The sequence below is a fragment of the Peromyscus eremicus genome, chromosome 19 (assembly GCF_949786415.1).
Source record: "Peromyscus eremicus chromosome 19, PerEre_H2_v1, whole genome shotgun sequence".
Lineage (NCBI taxonomy): Eukaryota > Metazoa > Chordata > Mammalia > Rodentia > Cricetidae > Peromyscus > Peromyscus eremicus.
In genome coordinates this window covers 27380754-27402598 of record NC_081435.1, presented here as the reverse complement: position 1 = coordinate 27402598, position 21845 = coordinate 27380754, and the positions used below count along the sequence as shown (strand labels likewise).

General features: G+C 43.3%; 1 protein-coding gene and 1 pseudogene across 14 annotated transcripts in view; both read right to left on the bottom strand.

Moving 5' to 3' along the window:
• Rnf14 (ring finger protein 14) overlaps window positions 1–14743 on the bottom strand; it is a 25192-nt gene extending 10449 nt beyond the window's left edge. Inside the window, exons 1-6 of one of the 14 annotated variants that reach the window (XM_059245920.1) lie at window positions 14672–14742; window positions 11886–11987; window positions 10049–10214; window positions 9444–9605; window positions 8273–8424; window positions 616–1146 (exon numbers count right to left, since the gene is read on the bottom strand). In XM_059245920.1, coding sequence (XP_059101903.1) covers window positions 616–1146; window positions 8273–8424; window positions 9444–9597 — 837 coding nt within the window. In that variant the 5' untranslated portion in view covers window positions 9598–9605; window positions 10049–10214; window positions 11886–11987; window positions 14672–14742. The other 13 variants (XM_059245916.1, XM_059245922.1, XM_059245918.1 and 10 more) reach the window with 13 other exon arrangements.
• On the bottom strand, window positions 11409–11508 carry LOC131896252 (U6 spliceosomal RNA; annotated as a pseudogene).
• Window positions 14744–21845: the final 7102 nt, after the last annotated feature.

The following is a 21845-nucleotide window of genomic DNA, read 5'->3' as shown; positions in this document are numbered from 1 at the left end:
TGCCTCTACCTCTGGAGTACGGGATTATACCCAGCACTGGACACTATACCCATTTTATAGCATTCTTTTTTTTTTTATTTTTTTTTTATTTTCGAGACAGGGTTTCTGTGTAGCTTTGTGCCTTTTCCTGGAACTCACTTGGTAGCCCAGGCTGGCCTCGAACTCACAGAGATCCGCCTGGCTCTGCCTCCCGAGTGCTGGGATTAAAGGCGTGTGCCACGGCGGCTATAGCATTCTTAATGGATACAATGAAACGTCTTATGGACTGCACCCAAGGACTTAGTCTATACCTTGAGTACTATCAAGAAAGTTTGTGAGTATGGGGGTGTGGCTTAGTGGGAGAGGGCTTGCCTAGCATGTGTGAGGTCTGGGATTGATCCTCAACACTGCAAAATAAATAGATTATTAATTAGTTACAATTCCTGTGGCAAGTGTGGTAGATACACCTACAATCCCAGCATATGGGAAGTTGAGGCAGGAGGATCATGAGTTTGAGTCCAGTCTGGGCTATATAGGAAGATCCTGTCTCAAAAGGAAACAAAAGGAAAGTCCCCGAGAGGTTTCCCTTTGTGAAAAGGACTAGGAGGCCATGTGGCATTGATGGAGTGACGTTACCTGACCAGGAGTAGCCACTGAAGAGCACTTTGGTTCTGGACAATTCAGGCATTTAACTTGGCCATCCTTGATCTGGATTTCAAAGTAGTCCTTCAGACAGGCTTTGCAATACACATGTCTACACTCCAAGAAGTACATGCACTCACTACCCAGCTTCTCGCAGAAACAGATACTGCACAGGAACAATTTGCTATTGAAGCTCTTCATCTGCTGAGCTTGATTGAAGTCCAAGATTTCCTGGATCAGACTTGACAATGATTCTACATCCTGCACAGCTCTCTCATCCACAATTTCTTCTTGGTCTACATCGGCTCCAGCAGCTCCTCCAAAACCTAGCTCTGCGCTGGAAGAGGCCTGAGCCGTCGTCCTTCTCTGGGCTTTTTTCTGAGACCCCATCTTGAGCTCAAAAGGAGAGACAATATTCAGGTAGGTGAGGGTCTCCTCCTTAAGAAACTGCATCCAGGCGAACAGCACCACACTGCCTCGGTGTTCTTCCCACAGGTTGTCTAGGTGCTTGCAGAGAGCAGAGAGCTAGGAGGAAGAACATGAGGATGCTGAGTTTGGAAAGATGATGATGTACCAACTTCTGATCTTCCTAAGGCTCTCTGAAACATGTTAGTATAACTTCCTGACACTACTTTTTCTTACTACCATAACAGTACCAACATTCTCACCGAATCATTTCTTAAACTATTCAGCGACAGTGGCCAGAGTAAAACATAAGGTCGGAATCTAGAAGAAGTAGCACAAAGACAACAGAAATGCAAAATGCTGTAGGATACAGAACCAGATTGCTACCCAGCTCCTGAAACAGACTTTTAGCATCACTCTGTATCACATGTGTTAGAAAGGAATGTCATTCTAACAGGAACTGTTTCTCTTGGGTGGTGCTGGCACACATCTTTAACCCCAGCACTGGGGATCCTAGCACACAACCACTGAGTACCTCTGTCTCCCTCCTTGTAGAGCGTGATAGGATGCCTCAGTGCAGTGTCCACCCAGGATGTCCCACAGTGCAATTCTCCAAACTGTGCAGCATGCCCAAAAAGACCTGGAGATGTGCTATCCGTCTAGACACCAGAACTTAACATCCACTTCACGAAGGAAAGATATTGCCAGGCGGTGGTAGTGCATGCCTTTAATCCCAGCACTCGGGAGGCAAAGGCAGGCAGATCTCTGTGAGTTCGAGGCCAGTCTGGTCTACATAGTGGGTTCCAGGACATCCAGGGGTACACAGAGAAACCCTGTCTCGAAAAGCCAAAAAAAAAAAAAAAAAAAAAAAAAGGAACTATTTCTCTTTGGGAGCTCACCCTTCCTCGTAGGTGATCTAGAATTGTAATTTAAAAAAAGGATGGTGTATAGAAGCAATCCAGGCCCTGCAAGGGTCTCAAAGCACTTCTTTCTGAGTAGTAAAATTTGATGATTACCTGTGTTCTCTTCTCCCATACCCTTTCTGTTCCTCTTTTGGATTAATTGTACTTATTTCCTATAACAAATATGTTCAACAGAAATTTGTGAGGCACATATGAAATAGTAAATGGGCTGAAACAAAAAGAAAAATAAATGAAAATAAAAGTATCATTCAGAGCTGGGGACACAACTCAATGGTAGAGTGCTTGCTTACCTAGTCCACAGAAACAACAAACCAAAAACATCCAAGAAAGGACAGCATCTTCAACACACGGAGCTGGGAAATTGGATATTCACACTCAAAAGAGCCAAACTAAATGCACAGCCCCAACACATACACACCAGTTACAAAATCACCCCAAAACTGAGGAAGCTTTTTTATCAAACTGAGGAGCTTCTGCAGAGCAGAGGAAAAACTGAGTGCTGAGACCACCTACCAGGTGGGAGAAGAGTCACAGCGCACCTGACGAGGGCTGATGCTTAGCATATATGACAAACTCCAGAAGCACGAGTCCCCAAAACAATCTGTTCTTCTCTCCTTTTGGCAGTACTGGGGCTGGAATTCAGGGCAGACGCTCTGTCATGAGCTGGAGTTCTTAACCTTCTTTTTGCTCTTTAGTCAGAGACAGGATCTTGCTAAGTTGCCCAGGTTTGACGTAATATATATATATGGCTGGGCGTGGTGGCGTACGCCATGGTCTATATGTGGAGGTCATAGGACAACCTGCAGGAGTAAGTTCTCTCCTTCCACCATATGGGTTCCAGGGATCAAACTCAGGTCATCAGGCTTGGTGGCAAGTGCCCCTGCCCACTGAGCCATTTTATAGGGCCAGCTCTTGAACTTTTGATGTTCTAGCCTCAGCCTCCTGAAGAGGTGGGATCAAAGGCTACTGCTGGTTCAAACGATCTGATATTTAAGTAGGCAGATGAGGACCTGGGGTATTGTTCAATGGCAGAATGCATACACAGCATGCACAGGAGGGCCCTGGGTTTACTCCCCAGTACACTCTCAATACAAACAAGGACAAGACCTAACAGACAGTTCTCAAAGAAGACATCCAAGGGCCAGGCAAAGCTCATGCAAAAATGCTCAGTCACCACCGATCAGGGTGATGTAAAACCCAACCACAGTAAGGTATCACCTCACTCTAGTACAAATGGCTATCCACAAAGACAAGTGCTGGCAAGGATGTCGAAAAAGGGAACTAACTCTTGGTATACTGCTGGTGAGAACGTAAATTAGTGCCTCCTCTGTGGGAAACAATACAAAGGTTCCTCAAAAGAATCAAAACCACAGCTACATGACTCAGCGATCGCACCACCCGAGATATCTACAGAAAATGAGATCATGTGTATCTTACACACTCCTGTACTGCAGAGCTATTCACTATTGCCAAGGAAGGAAATGACTTACTTAAACATCCATCAACAGCTGGGTGGGTAACAATGAAATACTGTCCATCTATAAAAGGGAATACAATCCTCTTTTTTTGCAATAACATGGATAAAATTGGGAATCACCGTGTTAAGTGAAATGAGCCAGGCTCAGGAACACAAGCACTGAGTGGTTTTGTTCAGATACAGAATATCAAAAAGTTGGCTGGGTGGTGGTGGCACATGCCTTTAATCCCAGCACTTGGGAGGCAGAAGCAGGAGGATCTCTAAGCTCGAGGCCCAGCCTGGTCTAAAGAGTGAGTTCTAGGACATTCAGGGATACACAGAGAAATACTGTCTTGAAAAAAAAAAAAAAAAGAAAAGAAAAAAGGAAAAAAAAACCTCAGCTAGGCAAGGCGGGATACACCTTTAAGCAGAGGCTGAGGTCACCTTGAACTACATGAAATCTTGTCATTTTTCTTTTCTTTTCTTTTTTTTTTAAGGGGTAGAGGGACTAGAGAGATGGCTCAGCAGTTAAGAGCACTGGCTACTCTTCCAGACCCAGGTTTATGTTGGTGGGTGAGCATAGCTGCCTTCCAGAAGACCCAGGTTCAGTTCCCAAAACCTACATGGTGGCCCACAACCATCTGTAACTCCAGTTCCAGGGAATCTGATGCTCTCTTCTGATTTGTGGGCACTGCATACATGTGGTACACAGACATACATGCAGGCAAAACACTTATACACATAAAATAAAAAAAAATTTAAATAAATAAAAGACAAAAGTAAACACAAAACAGTTCATTTTACAGAATCTGAGAGCAGAGGTGGGACAGGGAAGGGAGGGATGTAGGAAATTGACCAGTGCTTATTAAGTCACAGTTACAGGACCAAGAAGTCCCATGTGCACATAGTAGGGATGGAGGAAAATTGACCAGTGTTTACTAAGTCACAGTTACAGGACCAAGAAATCCCATGTGCACATAGTAGGGATGGAGGAGAACTGACCAGTGCTTACCAAGTCACAGTTATGGAACAAGAAGTCCCATGTGCACATAGTAGGGAGACGTTGGTAATAATGTGATAGCACAGGGTTGAAATCCTAACACTTGAGAGGTAGAAATGGGCCAATTGTGAGTTTAAGGCCAGCCTCAGCTACACAGAGAGTATGAGGACAACCTAGACTACATAAATCCCTGACTAAAAACACTAACCAAAGCCACCATATATTTCCAAGAGCTAGAAGGGGGAGGGGGTAAGCCTGAAGAAAGGATTTTGGGTGTTTTCACTATAAATAAATAGTAAAAGGTTGGAGGAGATAAACACACTTGTCATTATTGTAAAAACAACATTGGCTGTCCAATCTTAAACATTATACATGTACACATGTATCAAAATATCATACAAACCCATAAACATATTCAATTATATTGTCTACTAAGTTGAAATAAATTTAAATAAACTAAGTATGTTAGTGCACACCTATAAGGCCAGCACTTGGGAGGTAGAGCAAGATGATCAGAAGTTCAAGGTCATCCTCAACTTTATAATGAGTTGGAGACCGCCTAAACTAAATTCTTTAACATTGTTAAAATGAAAATACCGTTCAAAGTTTTAAAATTAATTCTAACTTCCAATCCTATTAAAGAGCCAAGTCAGCTGAAACGTCAACTTGTATAATTAAACCTGAGTCCTTTTTTTTTTTTCCCATATGTGCAATAAGCTTTTTCCCCTTCAGTCAGGGGTTTGGATGCAGGGCTCCATGCTTGGCAAGAAATACTCCAGCGCTCAGCAGATCCCCAACCAACAGGCTCACAGTATTCTTCTAACTAAGACATCTGGATCTACATCAAATCTGGATCACAGAGGGGAACAGACTGACACTGGCCCTGGGCATTCATTACAGGCCCTGCACGTGTTTGGCTGCCACAAAGAAAGCTCTCACTTCTAAACTAAGCCATCAAAGTTAAACTATTTTGGCCTTTCCATTTAAAAGTGGTCTGTTTCATCAGAAAGTCAAGTATAAGACAATTTCCCATCAGAAATGTAAAATATTTGTAACCAGAGCTCAAGAATGATAAGCTGCTTTTCTTTTTTTCAGGTAAACACCTAAAAACAAGCCTTCAGATGGCAAGCAAATTTTGTAAATTAAATCCCAATGAAAAAAATACCATTTTCTGTTCCTTGCTCTGTGTAGTGCTTCTGACAATTCTGCATAAGCACTTACCTAAATACTTACTGACAGCTAAAGCTTTTTTGGATTTGCTTGTAGCTTATAATATGAACCATGCTTTTTAAGAAACCTGCTAAAATATGTAAAATGCAACAAATATTTACTTTTTGGGGTTTTGTTTTTGATTCCTTTGTTTTATGTGTATGAGCACTTTGCCTGAATGTATGTATGTCCTGGTGCCCACTGAGGTCAGAAGGTATCAGAGCTCCTGAAGCTGGAGTTGCAGATGGTTGTGAGCCGCCATGTGGGTGCTGGGAATTGAACTGGGGTCCTCTGCAAGAGCAGCAATGTTCCTCTCTAGCCCCAAAGTGGGTAACTATTTAAAGGGGAAGTTCTGCATGCCACGTAAGCAGAGTCTGGTAAAGACATATTCTGTTCCCTTCTTCTCTAGTCCCATTTCAGAAAAGGCATGCATATAAACGTGAAATAGGGAATGGAGGGGAAGAAAGAGAGGTATGTATACTGGGGGAGTACAGAAAAACACTACATAATTAGAACCACTTTCTGATTCTATCTCCCTATCCCAATTCAGTGAATGACTGGTCCATGTGTCAATTTCATGATTAGCAGGTAAAATTCACAATGCCATGGGTTAGGGGTATAGCAACAAAGATTGAACCAAGAAACACAACAACTAAAACATCAATTCTCTGTGTGAGACTTTATTTGATAAAGAATTCTACTATAATTTTATCTAAAGACAAAAGGTAATGAACCCTTCCCTATAGTGCTCCCAAAGCTAGCATTAAGTAGACACTAGAATCTGAAAGTACATCATGCATCCAATTAATCTATCCCTTTCTGTGCATGTGTGTGTGTGCAAGGACATGAAGGCATGTAGAGTATCAATAACTCTGGAACTACGTGAGGCTCTAACTATCTGAAGAACTTGCCAGCCATCAGTGATCTAAATAGCACTCACGGTAGCCTCAACAGATAAGGCGCTGTCTCACCTACTGCCTCTAGCACATTATCACAATATCTTCCTAGTCTATAAGCATTATCTCCGTTGAAATTTAACTTCCTTTTTAAGCTATAATCTTAATTCTTGTAAAGATACCTTTATGCAAAAGATTATATGGGGGGGGGGCATGACACACTGGAGAGATGGCTCAGAGGTTAAGAGCACTGACTGCTCTTCCAGGGGTCCTGAGTTCAATTCCCAGCAACCACATGATGGCTCACAACCATCTGAAATGAGACCTGGTGCCCTCTTCTGGTCATACATACTGTATACATAATAAATAAATAAATCTTTAAAAAAAATAAAAAATTAAAAAAAAAGAAAGCCGGGCGGTGGTGGCGCACACCTTTAATCCCAGCACTCGGGAGGCAGAGACAGGCGGATCTCTGTGAGTTCGAGGCCAGCCTGGGCTACCAAGTGAGTCCCAGGAAAGGTGCAAAGCTACACAGAGAAACCCTGTTTCAAAAAACAAAACAAAACAAAACAAAAAAAGACTATATGGGGGAACAAAAACTATATGACACAAGCAAGGGCTGTTGCACACATACACTTCCAGCTCTCAGAAGGCTGAGGGAGGAAGATTCATGAGATTTAGCCCAGCCTGGGCTATGTAGCAAAACTCTATCTCCAAAAATAAACATATCAAAACTATAGGACTAAAGGGAAAAACTAATGAGCTATTTCCTTGAGGTCAACAACTGACAGCTTTTGTCTTAATATCAACTTATCAATTTTCATAACTTCTAGAAAAGTAGCTATTGATCCATCACATCTCGGAACACTGTACTAGCTTCAAGTCATATTTACGTCTTAATCAAACACTGACATTGAAGAGAGGCACTTGAAGGCTCCAGACATAAATGATACAGCGGCAGACATGCTAATTACCCTGGTGTGATCAATACATGCTGTACACAATATCAAACTGAAATATAACAATGTGCTCCATCATAAATACATACAATATTACCTGTTAGTAAAAGGAGTTGAGGTTATTAGAAAAGGACAAACAGCACACAGAGAAGGAAGGCTTTCAATATAAGGTCTCAAGCCTTAGAAAGTATCTAAAGAACTACACACATTTCTATTTATGCGCATTTACAGCTAAGTGATACTAAGTGACAATTATCCATTATTAATACACAGATTTTTATGGAGAAACATTTATTACATTTATTCAGGAAATTTGCTTATTATAGTTATTTAGCTCAATTTTCTGTTATAATTACAACTAAATCATTTATTTAAGGAATGAGTAAGAAACTGAGAAAATAATATCAGTATCTAATGAAAATGAGGACAACCTTATCTCTAGGAAAAGAAACAATACACTTGATTAAAAATCATTGCTGTTGCAATTCATAAGGACTAATTAAGTCTGTGTACTGCCTTTTCTTCCTTTCTCTTTCCAGTACTAAGGCTAGAACCCAGGGCCTTGCACATGTGAGGTAAGAACTCGGTAACTGAGTCGTAGCTCAGCCCTGCCAGTCTTTCTAAAAACATCAAGCATTTTCAATTCATTAGCATTAGGATTCATGAACACTAGGGGAAAATTTACAAAATCAAAGCCATTTGTTCTTTATGCACTGAATTAAAGATCACCAAGGTAGTCTTCAATTAAAGATGATTTTGAAAGTTTCTAAAAATGGATAGGAGAAATTAAGTTTTGGGTCTACCTGAGTTGGTGACAGCCATTTGCCACTAAGTGTGAATGAAGGTGGGGAGGAGGATGGATAATCTGGTGGCAGTTCAAAGTTCAGCACAAGTGGTGGCAGAAAGCAAATGGTGTATTCAAAGCCACTATTCTGGAGACACTCATTTGAATTGCCTGAACCAAAAACAAAAATCAGAAAGGATCAGTTGATCACCACTGGAGTGTCCGAAACTCCTGAGCAGTGCTCAGCCCTAATGCTTTAGTAGAGGGGATAAAAACCCTCCCCCAGAGCACCTCTATGCTTTAATGTTAGTTTCCTAGTCTTGCCTTCAAAAACAAAACAACACAACACCTTACAAGCCCTTGAAAAATCTACTTAGGTGCCATGTCATGTAGGAAGTCACACAACTCATTCTTGTAAACACTTCCTAGTACAATTCTTAACACTAATGACAAAGTAATGCACAATGTTTTCATTGTTGGTTTATGGTAGACAATTAAAGACACAATCTAGAGAAAAAGACATTTATTTCTATGAAAGAACCATGACTTACTAAACCAGCATATGCCAACTAGTCATGAATCAGTTGGGGAAGTTTGTGCCAACAGACTACTCTCAGGCTTGAGGACATAACACGGCACATAACACTCCCAGTCACAGGGTCATCTAAGAGATCACAGCTTCTAGGAGAAACATTGTGAGAAAATGTGCATCAAGTTCTCGGCAAATGGATCAAAAACAGTTTGGTTTTTCTCCAACCAAAGGTGGCAGTGGCAGCGGCAGCATGCCCCATACCTGTCCATGGCAGTTGTACCAATTCTAGAAACCACACAGAAACAACCATGTGGCACTCTATGGTGCGCCAAGAATCCTCACAGCTGCACGTTATTATCTGTTTCCTTTGATTACTTCTAATTATCAATGACTGTGCTGATCAACTACTAATCAGGAGACTAAGCTGCATGAAATATGTAGGATATCTCAATTCAGTGGTCAAAAAGGCAGGATCGAATTGAACTGTTCTACCCCCCCCCCCCACATTTCCTTTTAAAGCAAACATGCATTAAACCTGTGCCACCCATATTTATCAATAACCCCTATGGCTATATACACAAGTGACAACTAAAACAGAGTAAGAAATCAAGAACAGTTTTTATTTAGAAAAATCTGTGTTAAGATATTCTTAACTAACCGCTCACAAATATCTTGAAATTCTGCGGCAGATCCAGATAGATCCTGGTTTCTCCACCTTGGACAGACTCTGCTTTTCTAAACTCGTCTGCATCGTAAATACTCGCCAGGGCCAGTAGTTCATCCTCCTGGGCTTCCAGGTCTTCTGACGACATTGAATTTCCTGAGGATTGAAGCCAATCATTCAAATCAGCTAGGAAATGCACATAACTGGGGCGAGTTTCATGGCAGATAAAGGTCCCCCACAAACAACTGCCTAGGACTTATCAGTCCTCTCTCTGCTGCTCGACACCAGCTTCTAATGACTAACCCAGGAAAACAACAACTGCTTTGCAGCTGCCCTCTCACGGCTCCACCTTTGGAAACTGAAATGGAGGCTGGTCTCAAACAAAACAAAAGCCAGAGTGTATTTTGCACCTTCTGAAAGATGATGCTACAACAATCTGATCATCCATTTAAATGACTTCATTTTCTTTTCTAAACGTCCCCTTATCTGAAACAATTCCATTTTCAAAAATTACTGCTTTTCCTCAGCAGTTGTCACGCTCTGCTTAAGCTTAGCCCTGTCTAAAACGGGGACATGTTCCATTTTAGGTCACTGAGTACCTGTTAGTAACAACCAGAAGAAAAGGATAGTAACAGTGCAGTCGGGATTTCAGTTCGGCTTGGAATTTGTGCAAAGCCCATTAAATTTTCTAGCCAAGGGAGCTGAGACTGAAGTGGATAAGACACCAAGATGTGGGACTCAAATATACTACGGAAATTCTGCCATCTGCAAAAAAGAAACAGGAAAGATGTGTGAGGACACTCTCCAGATTCAAGTTCCCCATCTGTACTTAAGTCAAACACTCAGGCAGTTATTACTCTCCAAGGACAGACTGAGTCACGACGTGGTTACAGGGCCAATGTATGTTCCCCAGTAATGACAGACACCTTATCAGACTGCCCTCAGCCCTGTAACTGAGGTGGTTCTAGGAGATGATGGAACACCACACCCAACAAACATCATCTTAAATTTGGTTTTTGCTTTCTCCTTTCCTCTTCTACTTCTTCTGTTCCTCACTTCCCACCTCTCAAGCTTTTACTCTCACCTGCTCATAAATTAGCCTTGCAGGTGACATCGTTAACTATGTCAACGGTGGGGTGAGAGAGCATTTTAAGGCAAAATATACACATGAGCTTGTAAGATTTACTCTTAAGTATTTAGAGCCAGACTTCCAGGACTGGAGTTATAGCTCAGTGGGAGAGTGACCTCTAAACTGGAGTTCATTTTTGGAGAAGTGTGGTCCACAGATAGGTTATGGAGCATGAGTAACATCTTGAAATTATATGCAAAGGTGTTACCATAAAACTAACTTTAAAACCATATTCTCAGAAGTGACTGCCAAATAAGTTAGTGTCATAATCAGTTTATGATTATAGAGCACCAACTGTTTACAGTACTAGGTCCGATCACATTACCTTACTGAATGGTCAACAAACTGACCAGGAAGTAGCACATGGCGAGGATAGGATTAAGCCTTTTGTTTCTTTGTAAACAAAGAATTTCCAGACATGAGGTATTTACTGATTTCATGGTTTGAGGTTAGCATTCTCCATTTTGCTTGCACATCAGAATCTCGTGGAGAAATTGCCTCTTAAAATTCCAATACCCAGGCCATATTCCAGAACAATAAAGTCAGGACTCTACAGTTGTTGGGTGTTTTCCCCCCATAACTTTTTAGACATCAGACTTCAAATGGTTTTATTGCAGCATTTTCATACATAATGTGCATTTGTGGAAATTCCTCCCCCCTCTTTTCCTCATCTCCCTTCGTACCCATCCACCTTTAGCAGTCCCCTCCCCTTTCAGCATCCAGGTCACATGTGTTCTATTATCCCCCTCCTTTCCTGAAAACCTCTATCTCCCCTCTCACAGTCTCCTTTTTAGTTTCATAACCTATTCCCACAATCACGCTCACACACACAAACTAGAGAACACTTCATGAATTTACATGTCATTCTGTCACAGAGGCCATGCTAATCTCTGCATCATTTCAATCAGTTCATGTGCTGCCACAGGGAGCACACTTCTAGTTTTCCAAGAAGTACAGATGATTCCAATATGCAGCCTGGCCTGATAATCTTTACTCCAAATAACACAGTCCTTTCTGACCTATTCCACCTGACCCCAGCTCAACCAGAAGGCTAGACCCAGGTGGCCCTTAATTCAGGTTGCTAGCTTTCACTTCCTCCTGATTTCACCCACTCAGCCTTTGAGGGCAATCTCTAAAGTCCCAAGTCTACACAGTAGTTTCCCAACAGACACTCTCTTCTTTCAAATCGGACCTTGCACTTCCTCTTCTACTAGCCTGCATTCGTTCTTCAAGGGGCAGGCCCAAGTCTTTTTCATCTACCTACTGTTCTCAGCACCAAGCAGTGCCCTGAAGCACTCAGAAAATACCTGGGGTGAAATGCAGTGTGCTGGAACGGAGGACCAGAGTCATAGGACCACTTTATCACATTCCACTAGAAGCAGGAGGCTGGGTCCGTTGTCACAGTAACACTGGTAAGAACAGTAACAATTCGTGAGTTCTTACCGGGTGTCAGGCACTGCGCTAAGCCCTTTCAATGCACTAACTGACGCTAGCCTCCACAACCACGTGAAACAAGTCCTATTACTCTCTTCATTAATCAAAATTAGACAAATGACAGCTTGGGATCTTTTCTGGACCATCTCTGGGCATAGATGCCTAACTGCTTCACCTGTAAGCCGGGAACAAGAATAAACCCTGGCAACACCAAACAGATCAAAGTTTAATGATACTACTGTTGCAAACCGGAAGCCGCTCCAGCAGGGCCCTCCTCCGCCAGCTTTCCCTAGCTTGGGAAAATCCTACTCATCTTCCCGGCCACTCCCTGCAGGCTCCGGCTCTGGGGTCAGCCTGGGTCTCTCTCCGCCGCCTGCCAATCGCCATGCAGACGTTGTTTGTGTGACTCCCCAGCAACCCGGAGCAGAATCAAGGCAGGGCCACAGGCCCAGCGCTGGCAACGGAGCCGAGAAGCCGGCCCCGGGGCGTGCCGGAGGCGCAGGGCCCGTCCGCCCCGCCCCGCCCTGTCCTCTTGGCGCCCACGGAGCCGGCCGCCCCAGTCCCGGGCAGGGGAGTCCGGTGTCCGCAAAGCAGGCCCGGTCCGGCCACCCGGCTCTGCCTCGCGCACTCCTAGAGCGTCCCCGCCGTACCTTCCGGCCGCCCCGCCGAGCCCGGCCCGAAAGTTCCGCACTCCACCCTCACCCGGGGCCCAGCGACAAGCTCGCGGCCAGGCCTGGAGACACCCGGCTCCACCTGAGCACCGCCTCTTCCGCTCCAGAGCTGTCAGCTGAGAGGGGCGGATGCCGGCGTGGAGGAGGGCTCTGCGCAGCCGCCGTGAGCGCCGCTGGCTCCTGGGCGCCCTCCACAGGCCGCGGACAGCGCTGCAGGCGCCGCCACCGACCGTGCCCTCAAGCTTCAAATACTCCGAATTTGGTACAAAAGCAGGTTCTGACCCGCGAATTCGAGTTTTTACCAAATCCCTAGACGTGAACCTGAAGTGACGGTCTACCTAGGGGCAGAGATTCCCTTAACAATCAATCCCAGATCTGCCCCTTGAGGTGAATGGCTACATCCATCTTCCTATCTAAGAATTCATTAACTCACTGTGCATATGATAATAGTCACTAGCGCGTTTGTTGAGCAGTTACAGGCTTCAAACCATATGTACATTTTCCCGCTCTTTACCAAACCTTATGGTTTGGGTTCTGTTTGCTAGTCTCATTTCACAAAGAAAATTGAAACTCAGGTTCAATAAGTTACCAAAAGCCACATGATTATTGACATTTAAAATTACATGCCTCCTACCTCACAGCATAATGCAAACATTAACTAAAATGCACGGAAGATTTAAATGTGAGAGGCAAAACTATAAAACTCTAGGACGAAAATATAATGGGGAGGAGATCTTCAAGAACTCAAAGAAGGCACTAGTTTATATATATTTTATTTATATATATATATATGAAACAGATAAATTGGATGTATCAAAATTAGAAACATTTGTGCTTTAATGAACGCTAGTAAGGAAGTGAAAAGACAGCCCACTCTATAGAAAATATTTTCAAATTATACATCTAATTAAGATGTATCACCTAAAATGTATAACTCTTGTGAGCCCACGTACGGTGGTACACATCTCTAATCCCAGCCCTGGGGAGACTAATGCAGGAGCATTGAGTGTCCTAGGCCAGCTTGGGCTACACGAGGAAACACTGTCAAACTTAGTTGGACCAAAGCAAATAAAAAGAATTGATGGGAATATAGATAAATAAATGGGAGCTTTCACACGCTGATGATTGGAATGAAAGATAATACAGCCACTGTGGGAAAGTCTAGCTGGTCCTCAGAAAAGTTAAATATAGGATTACAATAATACTCAGCAATTCTACTCCTAGGTATAATACTTAGGAAAACTAAAAACAAAAACAAAAAAACCAACTATGTTTGCATAAACACTTGATCATAAATGTTCATAGCAGCGATATATATAAGAAACAAAAAGTAAAAATCAAAACTCTATCAATGGAATATTATTCAGCAATTAAAAATAATATGCTGATACATGCTCCAACACGGATGAACCTGGAAAACATTAAGCCAAGTGAAAGAAGTCAGATATAAAAGGCCACATTTTATATTTCCCCACTAATCTGAAAAGTCCATAGAAACCAAAGTGATAGCAAGTAAGTAAGTCAGAGGTTAGCCAGAGAGTCTGGGATGTAACGATTAACGGACATTTTTTGAGGATGTGAACAATGTAGAATTAGCAGTGGCCATTGCACAACTTGGTGGATGTATTAGAACACCACCGGTTGTATATTTTTTAGAGGGTTACTTTTTAGTACAGGTGAATTATATCTTAAACATAACATTGTTCCTGACATTTAAACAGAACACAGAATGTTGCTCTACTCCTGAGAACCATCAAGCTGATGTGCTTCTAATGATCTAATAAGCTCCTATGCTCTCATTCTGTATCTCCCCCCCCCCGCCCCCCCCCCCCAAAAAAAGTAGGTTATAGATCTGGGATTATAGCCCAAGCATGGAGAATTCTGCAGGTCTTATTCAAGTGAAATTCCCTGGAATAGATGCCAAATGAGATACATACCCCTTTAAAGCTTCAAAGGGATGGGGGAGGGACCTCCAATGAGACAAATACCTCAAGATCTCTCAGATGTAAAGAGCAAAGCGGTTCAAGAATGAGCTCAAGGGTCTCAAAGTTGGAGCAGGGGATGGATTGTGACATCATACCATGACCTCACACCAAGGGTCAGAGCACCATGAGGGAGTATTTCAAAGCAGGCTCAACGATTCGGTAGAAGTTAAAAGCAGATTAAAGATTTAGAGTATAGTTTGAGAAACAGATTGGAGAGAGTTTTTTTAATAAATTTTGTCATTAGACTTCATGAAAATAGGCTTTTCTCTCTTTGGTTTCGGCTGCCTGGTTAGTTTTTCAGATTGAACTTTTCCCTTGTGTCCAACTCGCCACTCTATTAAGCATTTTATATGCACTACCTCATTTAAAAGCCCAGGACCCCGTGACTTAGGTCATTTTGTCTCCCTATTTTGTAAAGGAAGAAATCGTGTTAGTAGGATGAAATGATCTTTCCAGCACTGTTATGTGATGCAGCCAGGAGGAGGGCAGATTCCTCGTGGTCTGACTCCTGTAACCTGTGAGAGAATTAGAATTTGCTGCAGTAAATAATGCAGAGGAAGAAGTATTTCTGGTCCAAAGTTGTGAAATAGAAGGCCCTTATAGAAGTTAGTTTCAAACTCAATGACACAACGAAGCCAGGCATGGTGGCATGGTGGCACATGCCTGTAGTCTCAGCATTTAGGAGGCTCAGGCAAGAGGCTTGCTATGAGTTTGAGGCTAGCTTGGGCTACACAGTGAAGTGAATCCCAGTTTGTCTAGGCTAAGATCTTATCTCCTATATATATATATATATATATATATATATATATATATATATATATATATATATATATAAAGATTTAAGGCATAGTGATAGGTAAGAATAAGAATTCCAAGAGTGGCCAGGCATGGTGACCACGCCTTTAATCCCACCACTGGGAAGGCAGAGAGCCAGGCAAATCTCTGTGAGTTCGAGGCCAGCCTGGTCTACAGAGTGAGATCCAGGACAGGCACCAAAACTACACAGAGAAACCCTGTCTTGAAAAAAAAAAAAAAAAATTCCAAGAGTGGAAGAGACAAACTCCATCCTGAGGGGCCCAGGCTGTCAGAGAATAGACTGTGTGAGCTATCTCAGATGAGTGGACCCCAGGCCATGAGCAGAGAGCGGGCAGGAGTCACACAGTGGGACGGTTACTACACAGGTTACAAGTCAGCAGGCCTTCCACCAGGCCCCACACTTTCATTACGTTCCAGTAGACATTTAGAAACTCACTTCTGCACACAGCCTTCTTTCCGGGGGCCACCATTCACAAGCATCCCTCAACCAGGCCCGTCCCACTTAGACAACAAGGGTGTGGAAAGGAAATTTCTGCCCAGCCCCAGAAGACTGGATGCTGCTGAGGCCTGCCCAGCACAGAAGTACCACTGACATCTGAATTTTGAATTTTTCCAGCTCTGGGTGTTGAACCCGGGGACGTACATATAGTAGGCCAGCATTCTATCACTGCGCTATCCTGCTGGGGTGGTTTAAATAAGAAATATCCCCCATGGTTCCAGGCATTTGACACTTGGTCGTCAATTGGTGGCACTGTTTGGGGACGTTTAGGAGGTAGCCTGACTGCAGGAAGTGTGTCACTGGGGGGCGGGCTTTAAGATTAAAGCGCCTCGCCTGTTTTCAGTGTGTAGTCTCTGACTCCTACTCGCCCCGCCACACAAGATGTAAGCTCCGCTCCTGCTCCTGCCACTGTGCCTGCCGCTTGCTGCCAAGCTCCCAGACAGGATGGACTCTCCTTCCTCTGAGATGGGAAGCCTAAGTTGTAAGTTGCCTTGGTCATGGAGTTTCATCACAGCGACAGAAAGTAACTGAAGATCGGCATTAGTGCCAGATAGGGGGCTGTTGCTGTTTTTCGTTTAGTTTTGTTCTTTGGGAGGAATGTGGAAGACTAGAAAAGTGGTTGACTGCTGTAAGCAGAGTGTAATGGGCTGTTCTGGGGTCTTGGAAGGGAGAGCTGAGAGCCATGGGGACTGGAGAGGCAGGCTCAGCTCAAGAGACTGCAGAGGGAATGTTAGCAGCTGGACTAGAGGCCATTCCTGTGATAGTTTAACAAGGAATGTAGCTGTCTTCTGCGATGGTCCTAAGAACTTGCCTGAGGCTAAACTAAATAGCAATGGATTAATTTCTTTGATGGAGGCAAGTTCAAGACAGTATAATATTGAATCTGTGGTATGGGTATTATTAATGACTGTTCTACAGGTCTACAATAAAAAAAAGAGGAAGTGAGGCAGAAAGAAATACAAAATGTACAGTTTGAAGGGAAAGAGAACACCAGGGGATAATGTTACAGCCAAGGCTTCTGCTGAAAGAGGTAAAGAGATTAGGAAAGGCCTCAAGCTCTGTACTGGAATACAGGGGTGGTTGCCTCAGGGTGAGACCACACACAACTGAAAAAAGAATTTAGGTTCTTGCAAAAAAAAAAAAAAAAAACCTAAGTTGTTTTCTGTTCCTAAACATAGCTGACTAAAAGCTCTGCCCATGTGATTCTAAGGGGGTAAGGTCCATCCAATCTGGCAGCTGACCTTGGCAATGTCATCAATGTGGTAGTGGCTTTAGAGACACAAAGGATGCAAGAGTGAAGGTGTTGTGTCTTCCCACAGCAATAGGAAGTGAATGAAGACACCCAGTGGCCATCATCATTGACCCTTGGTGGTCACTTGTCACTGTGTATTTGTTTACTATGTTGATCTTACGGGAATCTGAAAACTTGATGGTTATTTTTTTTTTAATGTAGGTTTCATCCTAAAAACGAAATAAAGCAAGCAAATGATAAGTAGAAGTATGCAAATAACTCTGTTATGAATAATTAACAGAATCCTAACGGTGCACTAGATTAACCAAACCAAGCATGCTAGAAGTGCTGTGTGCTGACTGAGCTCACCATATAACAACCAACACATACTCATTGTCGTGATCATCGTCATCATCCTGGTTGTCACCATCCCTATATTTTTATTTTAATTATGTGTGTGTACATATGTGTACGTATATGCCCATAAGTACAGCTGTTCACTAAGGCCAGAGGCATCGGATCCCGCTAGAACTGCAGTTACAGGTAATTGTAAGACACCCAACATGGATGCTGGGAGTCAAACTCAGGTCCTCTACAAGTACATGCTCCTAACCACTGCGACACCACTCCAGCCCTTCCAGCCCTGTTTTGAAGCTAAGGAATTGATCATGGAGAAGAAGGTCATTGATGTGCCATTGTCTCTGACAGGGTAAATGCCAGAGCCAAGCTATGAACCTGGACAGGAGGAGCCCTGAGCCCACGTCATGTTCCCCAGTGCCATGCTTAGAGCACCTCACACTTAACAAATAAGTGGTCAGTTGTGTGGGTAAGGAAAACTAGTCAGATGGCTGGTATGACCAGCTTCCTGGATCAGTCCAAACAACCCCATGGGTCATTCATCCAGGATGGTACAAAGACAGATCCCAGCATGAGGCTTCAGGTGTCTGATAAAGTGGAGTATTTCCTGTGCTTCTGATGCAAGGTAGAGTCTGATTGCAATAATAGGCACAGAATGATCGTGTTTATACTTGCAACCCGGCATTTTATTATTATTCCCCTGAACAAGAGTGAAAAGAGTTTTGTAACCCCAAGGTAACATGGTTCTGTGAGGAGGAAGGAGGGTGAGGGTGAGCAGCGGCTGCCATCATAAATCAGTGTGTGGCAGTTTCTCTCAGAGCTCCCGGGCTCAACTCCTAGCTGTCAGACACTTGTAAAGGGAAGCCCCGTGAGAATTTATGTAACGATGGGAAGGCTCATTTTCCCTCCTGCAAGAGCCTTTCTGGAGCAAGAAGAGGATTAGGCTGATTAGATTCTATACAAAGAAAAAAATCCAAACCCAAGGTTCAGAGGGAGGGAGGATGTGGGTCAACTTGAGCTATTTCCCTTGCCCCCTAAAAATTGACCTTGTAAACAGAGAAGAACATGCTGAATTCCACCAAATAAATGGATGATTGGGTGACTGAATGATTTAATGACTGAGTGTGATCCAGGCTTCCTCTGGGCTGGTTCTTTCAGCCTGGGAACAGTTCGATCCCAGACTGACCCAGAAATGCTGAGTGCATAACCAGGCCAATCAACAGCGTCAGCTTCTGAATATTCATGTGCAGATGATGCTACCAGTCAGTGCGCTTGGCTTTTGTGTTTACTGATACATTTTCAAATTCACTGTGTAGACCAAAATTGTGGGGTGTTGGGGGACGGGAAGAAACTTGTGCTGAAGTGAATATTATTTCTGGGCAGGGCTGTCGGGTAAAAATACTTAGAGCAAAAATGTATTCGCTGTTTATCTGAAATTCAGATCTAACTGGGCATCCTATATTTTTATATGCCAAATCTGGAGATCTGTTTCTGAGCCAATAATGCTCAGGAGAGGGTTGAGGACAGTAGCTGGGGACATCCTACACCTGGGAGCCATAAGGAAGGGAAGCCAAAGGTGGAGTCTAAGAAACAGAGAACTGTGCAGAATGTGGAGACAGAACCAGGTGACTACAAAGGTCAGGGAAGCAGAGAGACACAGGCATCAGGAGAAAAGGTGATCTGGAGGATGCTGGGTAAGGAAGCATCCTCATTTTCTGGTGAAGCTATAGAGCTGAGTGTAGGATTTGGCTTTATAAAGCTGCTGGTGCTTCTGAGAAACTCTACTCAGAGTTCCCAGTAGGGCTGGGGGAGAGATCAGGTATATGTCAGAATCACCTGCAGCGTATTAGAATTGAAGTCTAAAGCCAAGACTTGACAGATGAGGCAGGAAGACCAGGAGTTCAAGGCCAGCCTGAGCTACTGAGATCCTGCCTTAAACAACAACAACACAAATAAACAAAAACCAGAACTGAAACAAGTAAATTAAGCCAGGCGGTGGTGGTCCACACCTTTAACCCCAGCACTCAGGAGGCAGAAGTAGGTGAATCTCTGAGTGTGAGGCCAGCCTGGCCTACAGAGCGAATTCCAGGACAACCAGGGCTACACAGAGAGATTCCATCTCGAAAATCCAAAAAGGAAAAAGAAAATAAACAAGTAAATAAATTAGTGCCTTTCTCCTCTGAAGATTGGTGAGAGAGAGAGAGAGAGAGAGAGAGAGAGAGAGAGAGAGAGGATTGAAAACACCATCAATCTATTTTTGCATTTTCCCTGAAAATCATGAAGAGGTCCATAGTTGGCCACAACTTTGTCAAATGTCTGACTCACCTTCCACTCCTTTGACGGCCTGTTTTTTTCTGCAGCGATGTCTGACGGTAACTTCAAATTTCCTTGCTATTTTTTTCATCCTATTGTGTAGATCGACGGAGTCTCTCCAGAAAGGGGATCCAACTAATCTGAAAGTAGAGGCCTGCTAGAAGGAGTGATAATTGAGCTAAAAATTGAAGAGTCAACCTTGGCAGCCTGGGAAAGGAGAAATTTGAATTTTCTTACCCTGCCTCTGGCATTTCACAAGCTTCCAAGTCATTCCCATGTGCAGTCCTTTTGAGGACCTACCACTCTTTTCTAAGACAGAACACCTTTTCATTTCTTGAAAAGTCCTACATCTTGGCAAGTTTCTCCTTGCAAAGTCCATTTTTCTTTCTGTACTTGTCTAGAAAGAGATGCCACGGTGTGAGATTTGACATTTGTCACCTGTCCTAGTAAAGCCCTTAAAGTGCCATGACAAGAGCACGTGACCCAGAATAACTAGCTGAGTCTCCGAGTCAAGACTCCTGGCTCTCACTTCAGCAAGGTCTGGCTCTAAAAGGAGGGTGACCTTGGATGGTCCAGCCACCTTCAGGAGTGGAATGATTCTCAGGGCAGTGCTTCTAGGCCTCCTTGGAGCTGTCTTAGTGGGCAGGCTCAGGAGAGCCAATCCAGAAGGCCAAGTCAGGACGTCTATACTGAGTGGGTAGGCTTAGCCTTTATCTAGCTGTACTGTCTGTCCATGGCCCCCAAGAGACACACTACATCTTACTAGTGCGAGCCCTGGAGGTTCCCGGTGCTCTAAAAAGAGTCACTGGTTCTCACCCTTCTCATTTTACCCCTCAGTTCCTTGCTATGCCCAAGGAGTCACCACAAGGCTTGGGGTGAGCAAAGATGTCAAGCAGCAGTCCTAATCTACCGCTGTCTTAAAATCTCGAGGACCTGAGGGAGGCCATGTTCAGCCGTGTCCAACCTATCTCAAATACTTCCTCTGCTCCTTCCAAACTTCTTTCAAAATTTAAGGAAATGAAATCTTCCTAAACAAACTCCAGTGACAGCTCCACTCACCCTTTGACAGACTGCTGTGGAAAGTCAGCTTCCCCTAGAAGAAGGAAGGAGAGAGAAGGACAGAATGGAGGCCTCCTTCCCAAAGGTTTATGAAACAGTCTGACGTCTTGTTTCATAAACCTTTGGGACTTTTCAAGGGGTGGCTCAACTTCATGTCGCCAGTGCCAATAAAACAAAGCACATAGGGACGATTTACAAAAAAAAATCACACCTAGCAAGCTGTGCATAGTAGCATGCACCTGTAATCTCAATATTCAGGAGGTGGGAAGCAGGAGGATCAGGAATTCAAGAGTCATCCTTTGCTTCACGGAGAGTTCAAGGTCAACCCAAGCTGTGCAAAACTCTGTCTCAAAAAAAAAAAAAGATCCTAAAACCCAAAACCAAAACAAAGCAATAGCAGCAAAACACATGTGAAATACAAATTCAAAGTTTTGTGATGTAAGTTCTTTTTTTTTGTATTCATGGTCATAACACACATATGCATGCATAAGCACATATATTGTTTTATTAAATTTAATTGCATATGGCATTGCTAAGTATGCATAACAATTTCTTTTCAGGAATATAAATAATACACGTAAAATCATGAACTCCATTCTTTCTGAGCCCTGGTTATCTTTTGATGTGGCTATTTTGAGACAGGATCACATATAGCCCAGGCTGGCCTTCAACTTGCTATATAGCCAAGAATAACCTTGAACTCCTGATCAGTACATGCATGTACCACCACAGCCAGGTTTGGTCATCTATTAAGACAATGGTTCTCAATCTGTAGGTAGAGACCCCTTTGGGGGTTACACATCAGATATTTACACTATGATTCATAACAGTAGCAAAGTTACAGTTATGAAGTAGCAATGATGGGGGGCCACCACAACATGAGAAACTAACTGTATTAAAGG